Raw genomic sequence first — 20,904 nt, 5'->3', positions numbered from 1 at the left:
TTGGGAGGGTATTGCTAAATTATTATATAATTGGCATTATTTTCAATTTAAATTGGATTTAATTGAACTCTAAATTATTTGGTGGACTTGCTGCTACGGTTTCTGTCTTGTTACCTTTACTTTTCCCCTCCCTGTTGATTTAATTTATGTTAATTTTTATGTTAACTTTCGCTCTGCATTTTTGCCATGCTACTCGCTTATGTATTTTTATATGAATTATCTGTTACACACACACACACACACACACACACACACACACACACACACACACACACACACACACACACACTCTCTCTCACTCTCACTCTTAGTATACCACAGGCTTCATCTTGGATGAGATATAATACTTATCCATTCCGGATCTGGGTCCAGTGGATGTTACATTCTCCTTCTGAATGTTCATTGCAACCATTTCTGCTGGATCCCAAGCCACATTGGGATCAGGTATAATTAACTATTTTGGCGTCACAACCAGATCAAAATGCCAGAAAAACCATAGCTTGTTAGTCCTCTATACACACTACAGGTAAGTAAAACTCAATAGATTACTCTCCAAGCAGTCATGGCATGGGCAGATCGCAAACAAGCTGTATTGGTTAAAGCCTGGCAGTTTCATCAAACACTGGCAGTTTAGTATGCACAGGAACCATAGAGTTGTTCTTGCTCACCTCTGCATAAGACTTGGTGGTCTTATGCATTCATTCCTGTTTAGTGCAGATGACTTCTCCATTTGTAAGCATTGTTTGACACCTTTATAACCATTTGGCATTTTTTCTGTGTCCATGTTACAGGCATGAATGCGTATTATATTTTACTGCTTTTATCATCTAACTGATCCTTATACACTCAGTCAGATTTTATTTGACAATGATCACGTTTTTAGTTAGTTAGGCGCCTCCGTAGCCAGGTGGGAAGGAGCAGCAGTGCGTACCACACGCCTCTTGATTAGACCGGGGTTCGAGCCCGTCACCACCAAATACGGAGGATGCGGAAAGGTCAGGTAATGACCACCGCATATCCCGGAGCAATATGGCTTTAGTTGCTAATGCTCCTAAAAACCAAATAACAACAACAACAACGTTTTTAGTTATTTAAAAGCACTAAGCTTTATTTACTCTATTTAAAATGTTTCTTTTATATCTTTTTATGTATTTTTATCCCTATACCTTGTTGACGTAGTGATTTAATTCGTCATGTCACTGACTTTAACTGCCTATCTTTTACATGACCTGGTTTTGGCACCTTATAGCCTTCCAGATCTGGGTTAATTAGCAACTAAGTTAGCACTTAGTTGCTAATCTATCAATAAAACTGAGAGACCATACCAGACTATTTAATGAATGTTATTTGGAACTCTTCCATTGTCTTTGTAAATAACATTGATCAGTAACTTTCAGGCATTTAGATTATAGATCATCTAAAACAAAGTTAAGTAACCCAGTGAATTGTAGCCTTTCAAAATGCATACACAGGTTATTGTAATATTCTGGAGGTATGTTTTACAGGTTAAAAAGTGTATATTGGAATGGGATTGTTTACTACTCTACTGTATATTTACTGAATTGCACAATATTTACTATATGTTACCTTTCTCTCTTTGGTGGGAGGAAGAGATCACATTTTTACAGAACACTTACAATATGTTGCAGTATAGAGGTGTAATACAGGGTGTCCACAAATGATTACCCTGATTACATTTTGTCACAAAAATTTTATTACTATTGGGAGGTTAACAAAATTTAACCAAATTGTGCTCTAATATTAAAAGTTTTTATCAATACATAAGGACTTTAAAGAATTTCAACATGAACACCTCTTGTGGTACATAGAATATCAAGGTGATATTCAATCTCTCTTTCTCTCTCTCATTCAATCTCTCTTTCTCTCTCTCATTCAATCTCTCTTTCTCTCTCTCTTTTTCTCTCTCTCTCTCTCTCTCTCTCTCTCTCTCTCTCTCTCTCTCTCTCTCTCTCCATGCATTTTCTAACATCAGTGAGGTGATGCATTAGACTGCACGTGTAATCCGTTCTTGTAGTGTTTCAATATCTGGAACAGCTGTCGCATACACAGTCTTTAACATATCCCCAAGAAAGAAATCCAGTGGAGTTATGTCTGGTGACCTTGGGGGCCACAAAATCAGTCCATCCCTGCCCATCCAATGTTTTGGAAATGTCGTATCCAAAGTGTATCACGAACAACTTGAGCCCAATGAGCGGGTGCTCCATCCAGCTGGAAGATAACAGTAGGCTGCCTCTGTTCCAATTGGGGTATAGCATAATTAATGAGCATGTCTAAAAACACGTTTGCACTAATCGTGTTTTTGTGGAAGAAGAAAGGTCCAATAATGTAATCATGTAATAGGACACACCACAAATTGATTTTGGGACAGTGTTACGAATATGCTCTCTTACCATATGTGGATTTTCAGATCCCCAAATATGCACATTGTGTCTATTGACTACACCACTAACATGAAATGAGGTCTCATCCGAAAAACAAACGTTCTGCAAAAACTGATTATCCTCCTAAATTTTATTTAATATGAGGTTAGCAAATTGCTCTCGTTTACGATGATCATTTGGGTGTACACACACGCTCTAACTCAACTGTTGAAGTATCTGAACTTTGTAGGCATATAGCTTTAGATGTTTCCGTAACACTTTGTGCACTTTACACTTTGGTACTCATAACTGCCGTGAAGCTTGTCACATGGATTTACTAGGTGATTGTGTAAAAGCATCTTGAATTGCACTCACTGTTTCTTCGGAAACGGATGGTCTGCCAATTCTTTTCCCTTTCTCAATTGACACAGTTGCCAAAAACTTTTCCATTCACGATTTAATAAGCTTTATGTCTGGAGGATTTCTACTCTACTTGGCTCTAAACATTCTCTGCACAGTCATAGGAGATTCTGTTTCAGCTAACCAAACAACATACTGAGCTTTCTCTTGTATAGTTGTTATTGTTGTTATGTGGTTTTTAGGAGCATTAGCAACTAAGGCCATATTGCTCCGGGGATATGCAGTGGTCATTACCTGACCTTTCTGCATCCTCTGTATTTGGTGGGCACGGGCTTGAACCCCGGTCTAATCAAGAAGCATGTGCTGCGCACTGCTGCTCCTACCCACCTGGCTACGGAGGCAGATGGCATCTTGAATGAATAGATGTGACAGCACTACTAGCGGCAACAGCAGTAAACTTTACTCACTGGGCTTAAAACTCTATAATTGTATTGATGTATTGATAAAAACTTTTAATATTAGCATACAATTTGGTTAAATTTTAACCTCCCAATAGTAATAAAATGTAATCAGGGTAATCATTTGTGCACACCCTGTATTTTTCACAGCTTTTTTTTTTTTTTTTTTTATCAGTAATGTGATTGCCTGAAATTTGAATAATTCCAAAATCCAACAAGAAACAAATCCCAAGGCTGTCATATTTTGGAGGTTTGACTATATAGTTTTGTTTTTTTACCCTTAGTCTTTTTTTTTTTTTTTGTCGACTTTTGAGTTTTCTGTTCATCATGGTAGTTGAGGTTGGAGTGATATTGCATATCCAGTCCATTTCTGTACACAATTAACCTTTTTTTTTTTTTTTTTTTTGCCTTTGAAATGATAGAATAGATGACTGCATTGTTTTAAATTATTGATGGTTTCATGCCACATCAATAATTTAACATGTACGTTAAAGATCATTGATATGATTTAAAAATTAATGAAGTTTAAAGTAATTTTCTCTTCTATTAATAAATCTTCTGAGTTATGAAGTGTAATTGCTTACTGAATACTGATGAGATTATTTTTTGGTTAATGCTACTGTCTTATAAAATATTAAGTTTATGAAAAATGAATATAATTTTTTCACAAATACATTAATATTTATAATATTAACCTGCCAATCAAACTGTGTGCAGTCAAGAAGTATGTGTTTGTATAATTCTACCTTGTTGCTGATATCCAAGAAGAAAAATTGCAGCTGTATTATGAATGTATTTTCTGATTGATTTGCTTACACTTTTTTTTTCACAATTATAAAGCCATTCTGAAATAAATTTGGAACTGGTCATAATTTATTACTATATTCTTTCTAAGCACTCTTAGAAAGAGGTTGCATTTTTTAGATATTTATTTTTGTGAACAACTGGTATGATCTCTGTGTCTAGGTCAAGGTCATATTATTACCAGTGCATCTGGTAATAATAATAATAATAATAATGAAGCAGATAGTTTTGTTCATGAGCTACAGTCTGCCACTGCTGTTATGTTTAAATTTCAAATATGGTATAAAAAGAAGCTACCAAGTAGCCCTACATTTTTGCAGTGTTGGAAATTCATAAATGATACTCATTTGTACAATCATCCTGGTCAAGTTGGTAGTCAGACAAAACTCAGTGAGTGCATAGTGGAGCTGGTTCAAGGAAGTTTTATGCAAAACCCAGGGAAATCCATATATGTGGCAGGTGTGAGCTTTAACAGGTCAAGTTCAATGTGTGTAACACATTGAACTTGACACATTGAACATCCATCTGAGGATGAAGCTATACAATTATAGCTTGTCCAGAAGCTGTTAAATGATCACAAAACCAAGGGGATGAATTCTTGGTAATTTCTGTTGTGATTACAGTTTTGTGATTATACTGTCATCCATTGCAGTGCACATCTTCCAGTGAATGTAAACTTGAAGTTGTCCTCTATCACCTGGAAGTGGTTTCAGCATGCACCCTATTCACACAATGTTGTAGTTTTGTAAAAGAGGTTTGTGGACACCCTAAAAGAATTGGGCCGCCTACGTAGCCAGGTGGGCAGGAGCAGCAGTGCGTAGCAAATGCTTCTTGATTAGACCGGGGTTCGAGCCCGTGCCCACCAAATACGGAGGATGCGGAAAGGTCAGGGAATGACCACTCCATATCCCCAGAGCAATATGGCCTTAGTTGCTAATGCTCCTAAAAACCAAATAACAAACAAACAAACAAACAACAACAACAAGCAGCTCATCTAGTTAAGTGGGTGAGGGTTTCCAGAGGTCAGCGAGTATCACAGTGAAACAGAGTAGGGACAACCTAGTAAGCAGTCAGTAAGACATCAGTGCACTACTCCATTCCTCTCTTATAAACTTGAAGCTGAGTATTTTCTTTTCACACTATTTCAATTTTCTGTCATTTATGGGGTTTTTTTTTTTCTTTGTTTGTTTTATTAACTCTAGGATTTTCACCTTAAATGTGAGCAGGCATATGGTGTTCATCCAGGATCCCATTTAAATGCTTATAACATAGCCAGTTTTGATTATTTCACACCTTTTTCTTTAGTCAGAAATGTTATATGGATTACAGAAATAAAATTTCTTTCATTTTTCATTAGTAGAGGCATTTTCTTTAAACAGAAACATTTTCATGTGAGCCTCACATAATGTCATAATTATAGCAAATGACTGTCATCTTTTTTACTGTAATGTTGAATGAAATATGGTGTCATTTATGAAAGACACCATATTTCATTCAATGAAAATAGTTCCATTATAATTTTTGACCATTTTTCTCCATTGTGACAGCAGATAAACATATTTCATTGTTACCAAAATAAATATTATGATTTAATTTGAAAGCATCCAAGATCTTAGTTGGTAGGCCAGAATTATTATTTCTGTCAGAAAAAATGGTTATGAAATATGTTAGTTTTGCTATAGTCTCTACATATATTTAACATCATTTTAAATAGCAACCACCAGCACCAATTATATTTTTTTATAATTTCAGTTACATCCATTTTGAGGCTAATATAATAAATTTCTTATAAATTATTTAATACTGTGCCAGACTTTTGCATTTTTAACTAGTATTTTCTTTAAATTCCATTATTTACAAGTAAATTGACTTATTTTTAGCAGGTATTTCCTCCCATAATTTTTGTTGATGTAATACATGCATTTTTGTTGATGTAATATACATGTATGTACATATGTATCTATAAAAATGGAATTTTTTAATGAAATTTTATGTTAATATCTCAACAGGCAGTTGTAGATGCTGATCCTGAAAAGACATTAAGAAAAGCTTCAGAAGCTTGGGCAGAAAGTAAGTTGGAATTTTATATGAATTTCAGGATATTCATTTGTGTTCCATGTTCTTTTTTTGTGGTTGTCAGTAATCAATATTTGATGTTATAATAGTTGATTGGATTTTTTAAGCAAAATTGTATTTCAAATAATCTAAAAAGGTATTTGGAACTAATTTTTATATCAAAATTCAAATTTCACATTTTTTAAGATAATTGACTTTAAAAAAAAGAGCTGTTTCTCAATTGAGATACATATCCTAACTGTCATAGCATTATTAACCTTTCTGACTCAGTGTATAAGTTAAGTGATCACTTTTTCTTGATTGTTCAATCCATCACTAGTTATGCTTATCTCATCTCAAGATGTGTTTTTCATGTGCTATCTGCTTTGCACACAGTACCTTCTGAGGACAGTACAAGATTTCTTTACATACTCAAAACTTTATCTTATTTGGCAAGACCACCCAAGCAACCAGTGATGAATGCAATTAAGGGAGGTTTTTCAAAATATCCCTAGTGACTTTAATGATAGCAGTGGGAACCACTGCCATCATTACTTATTATTATTATTATTATTATTATATGCTTATTATTTTTGCTTATAAGTAATACTAACTTATTTTTAACTTATTTAGTGATATTCACCTGGCTTAGAAAAGCTCTGATTGCATACTCCTGCACTGTTATACTGAATAATTTTTGCAGCAACAGCATATTCATCATTTCATTCATCTATGCTTAGTTGCCTATTTTTAAATATCCAGTTGCATTACCATCTGTAACACTATAATGGATTTGTCACTATACTGTCTTGAAAAATCCACTATACCTGCCACTTATTTGAAGAAGTCTGTGTTTGAATTCCATTTGTGAGTGGCAGAATTATTAATGACTTGTTCAGTTGGGGGGGATGTACTTAGCTGATCTTGTGGGGGGACAAGAGAGAGAGAGAGAGAGAGAGAGAGAGAGAGAGAGAGAGAGAGAGAGAGAGAGAGAGAGATTTAAAAAAAAAAGTATATGGGAGAAGAGTAATAAATATTATACAGTTGTAATTAAACTGAATGACTTAAGTTTAGAGATTATAAAATTTTATTAGGTGTTCTATGAAATTATAATTCTAGTAATTACTTGATAAGATGATAACTATATTTACTTTTCACTTCTGTTAATCACACAAAAAGAAAAAAAATCAATTAATTTAAGAAAAAATCTAACATGCCTGAAATTTAATGTGGCATGTATATTACTTGTTTTTAACTTATTATTGCCATTATGCAGATATACAATCAAAAAGTTCCCAGAATTTTTCTATAAAAGTTTATTGAGTGAACAGTTGGACTTACTAATCTAATCACCTTCAAAGTACTTTCCTTCTGCACACACACTTGCTCCATCAATCTTCCCTAGCTTTGAAGCAGTCTTTAAAATTGTGTTTTTTTAGTGCATGTATGGCCACTTCAGCATTTTATTTGATGATATTCACTGTAGTAAAATGGCAACCCCAAAGTCCCATTTCACTTTAGGGAACAGCTAGAAGTCAAATGGGGTAATGTTGGGGGGGGGGGAGACTGCTGCATGACTGAGATTTACTACTGGGACTGCCTTTGCCATGTGACTGGGTGCATTGTCATGGTGCAGGATCCAGCCAACCTTTCAGTTTTGAGGTTGTCTTCAGCTTGCATTCTTGCACAAATGTGTCAAAACCACATTTATGGTATGCTATGCCCTCATTGTTGCAAAAAAATGATCAGTATGACTTTGATATTGGATTTTGTTGCATGAGACTTGGGCTGTGGGGACATTTTTGTATGCTATTCGGCCGATTCCATCTTGGTCTCGGGGTCACAGGTGAACACCCAACTCTCATCCCTAGTGATCACTTTTCTTAGGAAGCTTGTATCATGCATAGATTTTTCAAACAAATTCTTGTGATGGCTTTCCTGCAGTTCATTTGATCATCTGACAGCAAGAATAGAACGGACTTTGCACACATGATGCATCACTAAACCTTGTGTCAGGTTGTGTGTACTGAGCAGTTAGGCCAACTTCATGAGCAGTCTCAACAATTGTGCCTATCTTTTCGCAAACGTTCCTTCACTTTTGTGACATTTTCATCATTTCATGATGTTGAAGGCATTCACTTCAAGGTTAACCTTCCATTGTTTCCTCTAGTTTTAAAACCGATTAAACCGCTCATCAACTGCTGTTTTCTTCAAAGCATCATCTCCATAAACGTCCTGTAATGCTTGCAGCATCTCTGTTGCACTTTTCCAAAGTTTAAAGAACTCTACGTTAGCATGCTATTCAAATGCGACATTCCACAATCAGTCAGCTGTGACACACAAGTGAAGCAGTTGAGCCAGTTCCCATTTGGCGTGCATGTGCACCAAGGTTAACATCGGTGTCCCATGAAACCATACGTTCATTTAAATACTAGTGTGCAATTCCAGAAACTTTTTGAATGTATTATGTATTTTCGTTTTTCAGTACAAATTGGAGCAGAATGGTATTAAGGGTAAGTTGCTACAATGGATAAAAGGATGGTTAAGTGGGAGAAGACAGAGGGTGGTAATCAATGGGTGCTGCTCTTCGTGGACTAATGTTATTAGTGGAGTCCCACAGGGTTCGGTGTTGGGTCCACTGTTGTTTTGTATATTTATCAATGATATTGATGAAGGTATATCAGGCTTAATGTCGAAGTTTGCAGATGACACGAAGGTTGGCAGGGTTGTTAATGACAGTGTGCTACTGCAACAGGATCTAGATAATTTGGGCAGATGGGCTAAGAAGTGGCAACTGAAGTTTTAACCTTGACAAATGCAAAGTACTGTATATGGCTAGAAGTAACCCCAGAGAAATGTACCAACTGTGTGGTACTACACTTAAGGTGGTAGAAAATGAAAAAGACCTGGGAGTAATTGTGCAGGCAGATATGAAGTTTTCTGAGCAATGCAGACAGGCTGCCAGGGCAGGTCATGGGGTTTTGTCAATGATATATAGGAATTTTGCTAGTAGGGAAAAGGAGGTGATTATCCCTCTGTATAAGGCAATGGTCAGGCCACACCTTGAGTACTGCATACAGGTCTGGAGGTCTCATTTTAGGAAGGATGTAGATTTGCTTGAGCGTGTACAGAGAAGAGCAACAAGATTGGTGAGGGGAAATGAAGGGATCCTCTTACCAAGAGAGTAGTAGTAGTAGTGGCATGTGATGCAAGAAAGCATGTGTATGAGCTTATGCAGTACAGCCAAAAAAAAATCCATACCATTCCCTCCAAATGCCTGTCCAGTTCCTCCTTAAATTTATTCAACTTATCAACTTCCACAACGACAGATGGAAGTTTATTCCAGCAATTAACCACCCACTGGCTAAAGGCAAATTTCCGCACATCTATTCTACATCTGTCTTTTCTTAATTTGAATTTATGCCCCCTTAGGTTCGTAATCTGAACAAGTGGAAGGATCCCATCAGAATTCATCGTGCTCAACCCATTCAAGGCCTTATATACCTCAATCAGATCACCACACAGGTGCCTAGTCTCCAGCCACTGCAATTTGCAGAACTTAAGCCTCTCTTGGTAAGAGGATCCCATCATTCCCCTCACCAATCTTGTTGCCCTTCTCTGTACATGCTCAAGTAAATCTACATCCTTCCTAAAATGAGGCCTCCAGACCTGTACGCAGTACTCAAGGCGTGGCCTGACCATAGCCTTATACAGAGGGATAATCACCTCCTTTTCCCTACTAGCAAAATTCCTATATATCATTGACAAAACCCCATGACCTGCCCTGGCAGCCTGTCTGCATTGCTCAGAAAACTTCATATCTGCCTGCACAATTACTCCCAGGTCTTTTTCATTTTCTACCACCTTAAGTGTAGTACCATACAGTTGGTACGTTTCTCTGGGGTTACTTCTACCCATATGCAGTACTTTGCATTTGTCGAGGTTAAACTTCAGTTGCCACTTCTTAGCCCATCTGCCCAAATTATCTAGATCCTGTTGCAGTAGCACACTGCCATTACTGTCATTAACAACCCTGCCAACCTTTGTATCATCTGCAAACTTCAACATTAAGCCTGATATACCTTCATGAATATCATTGATAAATATACAAAACAACAGTGGACCCAACACCGAACCCTGTGGGACTCCACTAATAACATTAGTCCATGAAGAGCAGCACCCATTGATTACCACCCTCTGTCTTCTCCCACTTAACCATCCTTTTATCCATTGTAGCAACTTACCCTTAATACCATTCTGCTCCAATTTGTACAATAGTCTTTCATGCACAACAGTGTCAAAAGCTTTCCTGAAATCCAAATAGATGATATCAAAATTATTTTTTGCATCCAGTTCCTTTGTAACCACATCATAATATCCTATCAAATTTGTCAGACAAGACTTTTCCTTAACAAACCCATGCTGTGTCTGAATTATTGCTGCAGTCTTGTCTAGATGATCCTGCAATGCATCTTTTACCAGTGACTCCATTATTTTACCCGGAACAGAAGTTAAACTAAATGGTCTGTAATTACTTGTGTCACCCTTCGATCCCCCTTTGTGAATTGGGGATACATTTGCACATCTCCAGTCCATGGGAACCTCCCCTGAGTCCAAGGATGCTCTCATAATTATGGCCAAGGGTTTGCTTAGTTGCTTTGCCGCCTCCTTTAATATAACTGGATAGATTCCATCCACCCCAGGTGCTTTTCTTATGTTTAACTTCAACAATTTCTCCTCCACTTTGCTCTCAGTCATTACAAAATCATTAAGTATCCTGCTACAATTTGATAACCTTCTGCCATTTACAAACCTTAATAACTCCTCGTGTGCGAATGTAGATGCAAAATACTCATTCAGTTTGTTTGCTATCTGGGCAGGATCATCAACAGTCGATCCATCGATATCAAGTGGACCAATCAGATTCATCCCCTTCCTTTTAGAGTTTATATAAGTAAAGAAATCCTTACTGTTTTTCTTAGCATATTTTGCCAAGGATTTCTCGTATTCTGCCTTCGCCTGCCTAACCTCCTTTGTGCCCTGATTACAGATTAGCTTATATCTGCCATAGGCTTCTGAGTCGCTCGATAATTTATATGCATCCCATGCATCTTTCTTCTCTGTTACGAGTCTCATTAGTTCATTTGATAACCATTTAGGCCTAAACCTTGAACAGTATTTCTTAATAGGTATGAAACTTTTAGTAGCTTCTACGATTAATTCCTTGAATGCTTCCCACTTAGAATTTACTGTTGGTAACATCGTCAGTTTATCTCACTGTACAGAATTTAAAAACTTTCTGTGACCACTGTATACAGAGGGATAATCACCTCCTTTTCCCTACTAGCAAAATTCCTATATATCATTGACAAAACCCCATGACCTGCCCTGGCAGCCTGTCTGCATTGCTCAGAAAACTTCATATCTGCCACCTTTATGGAAGCAAAAACCCTTTTCTTTACCCCAGATGGTAATTATATCTTTATACGTTTGCTAGGTGGTAGATGACTTTCATCAACCGGTGAAATACCACCACTTTGCTTATTGGAGGCTTGATGTGGTGAAACCCATATTTAGTCTCTAGAGCAAAGTTTCCGGCATGCCCCTCCCCCCATACTTCTCCTTCAACCCATGCACGGTACTAAGTACTACAGGTTTTGATACCTTTTGTGTTTGGGGTTTTCATAAAAAAAAAAAAAATCCCACATCAGTACACTGTGATCACTGCCACCTAGTGGTTCCTTTATCTGCAAATTCTTAATACACGAATGATCACTGCTGATAACCAGATCAAGAGTATTACTCTCTCTAGTTGCCTCTCGAACATGCTGCTGCAGAAAACAATCATCCAATAAATCCACAAAAGTCTGACTAGTGTGTGAGTGACCAACCCACAAGTTCCAGTCAATATCTGGGAAATTAAAATCCCCCATTATAAGACATTCTGATCTACTGGCCCGCTCTATTTCTCTATATAATTGTTCATTGTACTCATTCAAGTCATTAGGCCTATAACACACTCCTACTCTTATTTTTGCTTTCGCAGTGCTTATGTCACACCAAACTGACTCAACAGTGCACTGTTCATCTATATCAACTGGATGCACTTCTTTTGATTTTGTTTTTCTTAATTAACAGCATAACACCTCCTCCGTTTATATCCTGTCTGTCCTTTCTGTACACATTGTACTCCCCAAATTCCAGTTCTGCATTCCTTATATCTGTGTGACACCACGTCTCTGCTATCCCAACAATATCCACCTTTGATGTCTTGACCAACACTTCAAATTTATTTACTATACTTCTAGCATTGGTATACATGCTCCTATTCCTAGTTACCCTAATACATCCCATATACCCACCTATTTCAGGATGACTGCCATCCGTCCCTGAAACCCCCAACACCCCTCGCTCCATGTCGCTACTTATTCTAATAGAAGTTGTGCAAGAAGTTATTCTTGAAGGAGAATGGAGTTATTCAGGAAGGAGAATGATGTAGGTAAAGTAAACATTGGCAGTGAGCTGGATGATTTTGTAATAACTGAGAGGAAAGCGGAGGAGAGATTGTTGAGGATAAACATAAAAAAGGCACCTGGGGTGGATGGGATCTATCCAGTTATATTAAAGGAGGCAGCAAAGGAAGTAAGCAAACCCCTAGCCATAATTATGAGAGCTTGTTTTGGACTCAGGGGAGGTACCCATAGACTGGAGATGTGCAAATGTAACAACAATTCACAAAGGAGAATCAAAGGCTGACACAAGTAATTATAGACCTGTTAGTTTAACTTCTCTTCGAGGTAAATTAATGGAGGCACTGGTTAAAGAAGCACTGCAGGATCATCTAGACAAGAATTCAGTTATAGCTCAGACGCAGCATGGTTTTGTTAAGGGCAGGTCTTGCCTGACCAATTTGATTGGATACTATGATGTAGTCACAAAAGAACTGGATGCAGGGAATAACTTTGATATTATATATTTGGATCTTAGAAAGGCTTTTGATACTGTTGCACATGGAAGACTGCTGCACAAATTGGAGCAGTGTGGCATTGGAGGCAAATTGCTGCTATGGATAAGGGGATGGTTGAGTGGCAGAAGACAGAGTGGTAATCAATGGACACTGCTCAACGTGGACTAATGTTATTAGTGGAGTTCCTCAGGGTTCAGTGTTGGGTCCGTTGTTGTTTTCTGTGTTTATGAATGATATTGATGATGGGATATCAAGTTTAATGTCCAAGTTTGCAGATGATACAAAGGTTGGCAGGGTTGTTAAGGACACCACTGACGCTATGCTGCTGCAACAGGATCTGGAAAGGTTGAACAGATGGGCTGAGAGGTGGCAAATGAAGTTTAACATTGACAAATGTAAAGTACTACATATGGGAAACAGTAACCCCAGAGCAACGTATCAACTCTACGGTACTACACTGACAGTGGTGGTATCTCTTCATATCTGCCTGCACAATTACCCGGGGGTAATTGTGCAGGCAGATATGAAGTTCTCTGAGCAGTGCAGACGAGCTGCAAGAGTAGCTCATGGTGTCTTGTCAATGATATACAGGAATTTTTCTAGCAGGGATAAGGAGATGATTATTCCCTTGTATAAGGCAATGGTTAGGCCACATCTTGAGTACTGTATACAGGTCTGGAGGCCTCATTTCAAGAAGGATGTAGAGCTGCTGGAACGGGTACAGAGAAGGGCAACAAGATTAGTGAATGGAACAAAGGGTTGCTCTTACGAAGAAAGGCTTAAGTTTTGCAAATTACAGAGTCTGGAGACTAGGCACCGGCGAGGTGATCTGATAGTGGTGTATAAGGCTTTAAATGGTTTGAGCATGCTCAATGCCAATGGGATTCTTCACCTTGCTCAGAATAATCAGCTCAGAGGGCATAAATTCAAATTGAGGAAGGACGGATGTCGGATAGATGTGTGGAAATTTGCCTTTGGCCAGCGGGTGGTTGGTTGGTGGAACCGACTTCCATCACTTGTTGAAGTTGATAGCCTAAACAAATTTAAGGCTCAACTGGACAGGTATTTCGAGCGAACGGAGGGGTGAAATGAGAATGGTGTGTGTTTTTTTTTTTTTTTTGGCTGATGCTGAATAAGCTTGCTTTCTTGCATCATATGCCTCTACTAATGCTAATGCTAAGAATCTCCTCTGCCTACGGCTACTGTTAAACTATTAGTCCTTGTATCCCCCCCCAAGCTATCAGTTTTCCGACCCACCAAACACTGCCTCGATAGCATTAGCAAATATTCTTGCACCCTTCCTATTTAAGTGTATCCCATCCCTGTAGAAGCAGTCTCTTCTGTTAACAAGTACAGAGCAGGCTGAAAAAAATTCTATCCCTTGAGCCGAATGATCGACAAGGCTCTCATAATATACTCCCTCCTATCGTGTCTGGGCAGAATTGCAGACACTTTCAAATTCAACCCTAATTCTCGGCTTTTGTTCAACAGACGCTTAAGTTCTGCAAATTGCAGTGCCTGGAGACTAGGCACCTGTTCAGTGATCTGATTAGCATTAGCATTAGTAGAGGCATTTGATGCAAGAAAGCAAGCTTATGCAGCATCAGCCAAAAAAAAAAAAAAAAAACCACTTCCACTTCACCCCTCTGTTCGTTCAAAATACTTGTCCAGCTGAGCCTTAAACTTATTTAGGCTATCAACCTCCACCACAAGGGATGGAAGTCTGTTCCACCAACCAACCACCCGCTGGCTAAAGGCAAATTTCCGCACGTCTATCCTACATCTGTCTTATCTCAATTTGAATTTATGCCCTCTCAGGTGATTTTTCTGAGCTAGAGGAAGAATCCCATCAGCATTGAGCATGCTTAAACCATTCAAGGCTTTATACACCTCTATCAGATCACCTCGCTGGTGCCTAGTCTCCAGACACTGTAATTTGCAAAACTTAAGCCTTTCTTCGTAAGAGCACCCCTTTGTTCCATTCACTAATCTTGTTGCCCTTCTCTGTACTCGTTCCAGCAGCTCTACATCCTTCTTGAAATGAGGCCTCCAGACCTGTATACAGTACTCTAGGTGTGGCCTGACTATTGCCTTATACAATGGAATCATCACCTCCTTATCCCTGCTGGAAAAATTCCTGTATATCATTGACAATACTCCATGAGCTACTCTTGCAGCCCGTCTGCACTGCTCAGAGAACTTCATATCTGCCTGCACAACCACCCCCAAGTCCCTTTCATTCTCTACCACTGTCAGTGTAGTACCACAGAGTTGATATGTTGCTCTGGGGTTGCTGTTTCCCATGTGTAGTACTTTACATTTGTCAATGTTAAACTTCATTTGTCACCTCTCAGCCCATCTGCTCAACCTTTCCAGATCCTGTTGCAGCAGCATAGTGTCAGTAGTGTCCTTGACAACCCTGCCAACCTTTGTATCGTCTGCAAACTTGGACATTAAGCTTGATATACCATCATCAATATCATTTATAAATACAGAAAACAATAATGGACCCAACACTGAGCCCTGAGGGACTCCACTAATAACATTAGTCCACAATGAGCAGTGTCCATTGATTACCACCCTCTGTCTTCTCCCCCTCAACCACCCCTTTTCCATAGCAGCAATTTGCCTCCAATGTCACACTGCTCCAATTTGTGATTGAGGTGTATAAGGCCTTGAATGGATTGAGCACACTGAATTCTGATGGGATCCTTCCACTTGTTCAGATTACGCACCTAAGGGGGCATAAATTCAAATTAAGAAAAGACAAATATAGAAAAGATGTGCGGAAATTTGCTTTTAGCCAGCGGGTGGTTAATTGCTGGAACAAACTTCCATCTGTCATTGTGGAAGTTTGATAGGTTGAATAAATTTAAGGAGGAACTAGACAGGCATTTGGAGGGAATGGTGTGATTTTTTTTTTTTTTTTTTTTTTTTTTTTGGCTGATGCTGCATAAGCTCATACACTTTCTTGCATCACATGCCACTACTACTACTACATTATTGACCTTGGAGGTAAAAAAAAAAAAAAAAAATTAAAAAGACACGTTTGTAAATACCTGTACTATGAACTTCTAATTTTGGGGCTTCAAAGAGCCCAGTGATACAAACATTTCTGTGTTGAGACCCAACAAATGAACAGATATATTCATCAAAAATACCCAAAATAACTAGCATATTTGTTGTGATCCATGTGATGTTAGGTTTATTGTTATTACTCAATACATCCATTTTTGTTAAAACAAAATATTTTGCAATGGGTAATACATATCCATGTATTTTAAAGCAAATTATAATTATAATTTGTAATTATAATAAAAACGACTAAATCCTCACTAATCTGGATTAATTGAAAGGAGAGGTCATCCAGATTAAGCAATAATCTGGATTAGTGAAGCAAAAGATAGCCCTAAAAGAACAAAAACGTAAAACACTAATAAATAAAATATAGGTAGTGCTGATGAAAATAAATAAAAAATAAATCACTGTAGAGCCTTTATTTAAAAAGTATAAAAAGACAATGCATTTATAAATCAATAGATGGATAAATGTATTGTCAATGCCACTTGATCACTGCTGTGAATACCACTTAAATACAGCTTCTTTTGGCTTTTTTAATGTCATATTTGATACATTGCTTTTATCACTACCCATATCGAATTTTAAAGAAAACGTCTTTATAGATTCTTTTTTTTTAATATCTAACAGTCTATTGGCCAATACTAAATTCTTCAGCAATTTTTTTCCAGGAACACAATTTTCAAGTTGTTCTATCACTTTGATCTTGTTAATGATAGTTAAAGTAACATGTTTTCTTTTTATTCCACTTTTCAATTCTTTAGAACTCATAATTATATAAAATATGTTAACTTATTACATATATACATATAAAGAAGGACTCAAATGAAGCGATATAAGCAATAACATTCATCCCACTCAGAGTCAACAATGACACTGAACAACACGCAAGACAATGTAACATATGGTCCATCTCTCTCTCTCTCTCTCTCTCTCTCTCTCTCTCTCTCTCTGCAGTCAGAGTGACTTATCTGCCTTTCTAAATCCTGTATCTTTCAAAGTACTCAACTGTGAACAGAATTTTTCACATTTCAATCAGGATTATTCGACATCTGGATTAACTGTAACCGGATTAGCAAGGGTTTACTGTATAAGGTTTTTATAAGGGTGTGTAGGAATGTCAATTCATTTGGTTTTTCTGTTTTGCTATCACTTTCCTGATAAGGTTCAAAATGGCCATATGATGAGTGGCAATTGCCTTCTGCAGTTCATAACCTGGTTATTTGGTGTCCCGATTCAGAACGTCATGATCACTAGACTGGTCTGAAAAAGGATAGAAAGAGGAAGAATTAAACTTTACTGCAAAACCTTATATTTGAAGTTTTGTTGAATCATGAAATATAACATAAAAAATAAAAAAATCTGAACTTCAACTTAAATTCCTATGCTCTGTTTATTCTAACTTTAAGCCTGACATAAACAAATGCATGTTCATTCGGTAAAGCTCTCATCAATCAGTAGGTAAACAGTCGAGTGGGGCTTCAGTAATTGACCAATGAGTGCTTTACTGTATGATGTGCATTTGTTTATGTCAGAATTAAAGTTACACCATGTGTAACTTTAGTGGACTTAACCTAGTGTCTGAGACCCACTAACAAATATGTAAATAGGGAAACCAAGTAATCCAGGCTATAGAAAAATGACTATTGACTAAATACAGAAACATATTGTTATTCTCCATACAGCTGTTACAGATGTTGTATCCTCTTCAGTGGGGAACTGGGCAGAACAGAAAACCCAGATGACCAAACAAACTTGTACATCCTCTTTTTTTATGTAAGCTGGGCACAGCCGTTTTTAATTCCAGGTAAACTCTAAACCATGTCATAAATGTAGATGAAGGGATTGAGTTCAAATTTTTTTTTATTTTTTATGTTAACTTAGGGATTTTTATGTTCATTAGTTAAGGTCAGATTAATTTAATTTAGTTTTAATTTGACTTGTATGATTTGTTTTGTTTATTGTTATGATTTTTCTTGATTCTTCATTATCTGAATTGGATTTAATTTTGTCATCCCCTGTTATTTGTACTCATGACATGGTTTATGGTTTACTTGGAATTGAAAGTGTTCCTGCCCAGCTTATATAAAAAAAGAATATATGAGTTTGGTCATTTGGTTTTCTGTTCTGCCTAGTACCTCACTAAAGAGGACATAGTAATGTCAAAAACAGCTGTATGTTATGTGCCAATATATTTCTATCTCTGGTCAGTAGTTATCTTTTTATAGCCTGGATTGTATAGTGTCTTTATTTATGTATTTTTATCAGGTTATGTCTAATATTTATTCACGGTCTAAGTTTTTGAGGCAACAACACATGAACGCATGGTGCATTTTTTTTCTATGAATTAACATTATAGTGAGCAGGGTATAGGTCAGCGGTTCCCAAACTGTGCACTGTGGCGCCCCAGGGAGCCGCAGTGAACTCACAGGGGTGCCACTGGATATTTTAAAATTTTGAGGGAAACACAACGATACTCGACATCTGTCAGACATCATGCGAGCTACTAGCTTGAGATAGTTCACGGTTGCAACATTATCACAGTTTCAACAATACTTATTAAGTTGTTTGGACCTAACTACTTAATAAACAGAACTGTTAGATATTTCTTTTGGCCTATGGGCACCGTGAACTGAGAAAGTTTGATAACCTCTGGTATAGGTAACGTTATTTTACAGATAGAGAATAATCTTGCATTGTGTGCTCTTCATCATGAATTGCCTTATGATTATTAGCATTAGCATTAGTAGAGGCATTTGATGCAAGAAAGCAAGCTTATGCAGCATCAGCCAAAAAAAAAAAAAAAATCCACTTCCACTTCACCCCTCTGTTCGTTCAAAATACCTGTCCAGCTGAGCCTTAAACTTATTTAGGCTATCAACCTCCACCACAAGGGATGGAAATCTGTTCCACCAACCAACCACCCGCTGGCTAAAGGCAAATTTCCGCACGTCTATCCTACATCTGTCTTTCCTCAATTTGAATTTATGCCCTCTCAGGTGATTTTTCTGAGCTAGAGGAAGAATCCCATCAGCATTGAGCATGCTTAAACCATTCAAGGCTTTATACCCCTCTATCAGATCACCTGCTACTCTAAATAAATATGCTACTACTCTATATTATGCTACTCTAAATAAAAGAGCCCTCCATGGGTGAAGTATATTGCTATTTAATGCATGATTACCCATACTACAGCTTTGGCACATTTTGTGCTGAAGAGCTATTTTTAAGTGAACACAAATTATTTAACTCAAGTTAGTAAAATGTAGTGTAAATAAAATGTTGCATTTGTTTTTCAGGCTTATGAATATTCAGAGTATCCAACACTTATAAAACAATCTCCCAAACAACTAAAACTGTTTAGAGGTTTGCAATTATGTCCCCTCTGTAACTGAGATTTTCAGAAGAAAGTATTTCTTTTAATTCTAAAAATAAAAATTTGTTTTTGGTATGAGGTTTCCCAACTTATTCACACAGTTCCAGAAAGCTAACACTCCTGTCATATGTTGACTGTATAATTGACACTAAAAGCATGTTAAGAAGCCAAGTAATGCATGACACACTTGGAATAAACAAATAAGATTATATTTGTAACTTTCAGAAACATTAACATATATAAATATATATATTCTGTATATATTCTCTTTTGTATAAACAGTTAAACCTTTTTGAACTAAAATGGCCACTACAGACTAATTCTGCTGCTATCGCAAATCTAACTTTAAACATTTAAGAAAACAACAGTAATCTTCAGAGAAATAGTCATCCTATTTTTGCTTGAGAGAATGACATGCAGTTTATATCTTTTTCATTCACTTTGGTTATGTTAACTTGTGGTCCACTTTGATACTCTTTAAACAACTTTAATCCAGTATTTTCTCTTTTTTTAAAGATTCTGCTCACAGCTTTAATTTTATCATGCACACAAGAATGATTTCATTTTCCTTAATGCCCACAACCATGTGTCCTACCTTGAATTTCCTTAGAGCTTGTCACTAAAATAATTTTTTAAATATCCAAGACAATTTTATTGGTACCTTTAATTTGAAATGACTTCATCCACTTTTTTTTTGCACCCAGTTCATTCATACATGCTCCAGTAATGGACAAAAAAAAAAAAAAAAAAACTGCATTCTTGACAAATTTACTGACAATCATCTTGCTGCAATTTCAATTAAAAAAAAAAAAAAAGTCAACTACTCAATAGCACTAAGATGCATTTCTCTAAAGCTGTATTCTTTTTAATGTGAACAAATTTAACTGGAAATGAATATTAACAAAACACTTTTTCTCCTCAAAAATTTCAAGCAAGAGAGTTACTGTTTACTTTTTTTTTTTTTCATATAATAATTATCTCTTGCTAACAGTGCTCAAAACACAGTGGCAACTTCACAAAACACTCACTTGTGCCCACTGTGTCTTCTACAATGTGACATCAAAGTGCAATGCTAAACACCTGTTATGGAAAGTAATGAATAGTTGAATTGAAAACAATTGTAAATTACAAACTCAATAACTAACAATTAATATTTATGCCTAAAAGTAAAGGTTTATATGGCATAAAAAATTTATGCAATGTGTAAGCAATCAATGCAGTAATATACAACAGTTCAGCAATGGGAAAATGTCTCTGTCAGGACTTATTTCTTGCTGTTATACAGTTCTTTGAAATATAAATATTACTAGCAGTGTTCTCCCCAGAAAATTTTGCCAGCTGGGTGGCATTATGAAGTAGCAGGGTGGGGAAGTGTAATACTTCACAATATTATAAAATTTTCTGTTATTTAAAGGAGAAAATAAT

General features: G+C 36.9%; 1 protein-coding gene across 1 annotated transcript in view; it reads left to right on the top strand.

The window, feature by feature from the left end:
- Window positions 1–20,904, top strand: part of LOC150089736 (proteoglycan Cow-like) — a 168,359-nt gene that overhangs the window by 55,579 nt on the left and 91,876 nt on the right. Inside the window, exon 2 of the mRNA XM_090389636.1 lies at window positions 6,013–6,073. Coding sequence (XP_090245762.1) covers window positions 6,013–6,073 — 61 coding nt within the window. The remainder of the gene's footprint in view (window positions 1–6,012; window positions 6,074–20,904) is intronic.

Source organism: Mastigoproctus giganteus, chromosome 2 (assembly GCF_048544385.1).
Source record: "Mastigoproctus giganteus isolate SK-2022 chromosome 2, ASM4854438v1, whole genome shotgun sequence".
NCBI classification, from domain to species: Eukaryota; Metazoa; Arthropoda; class Arachnida; order Uropygi; family Thelyphonidae; genus Mastigoproctus; species Mastigoproctus giganteus.
Note: the sequence above shows the minus strand (reverse complement) of the source record. Positions and strands in the feature narration are given on the sequence as shown.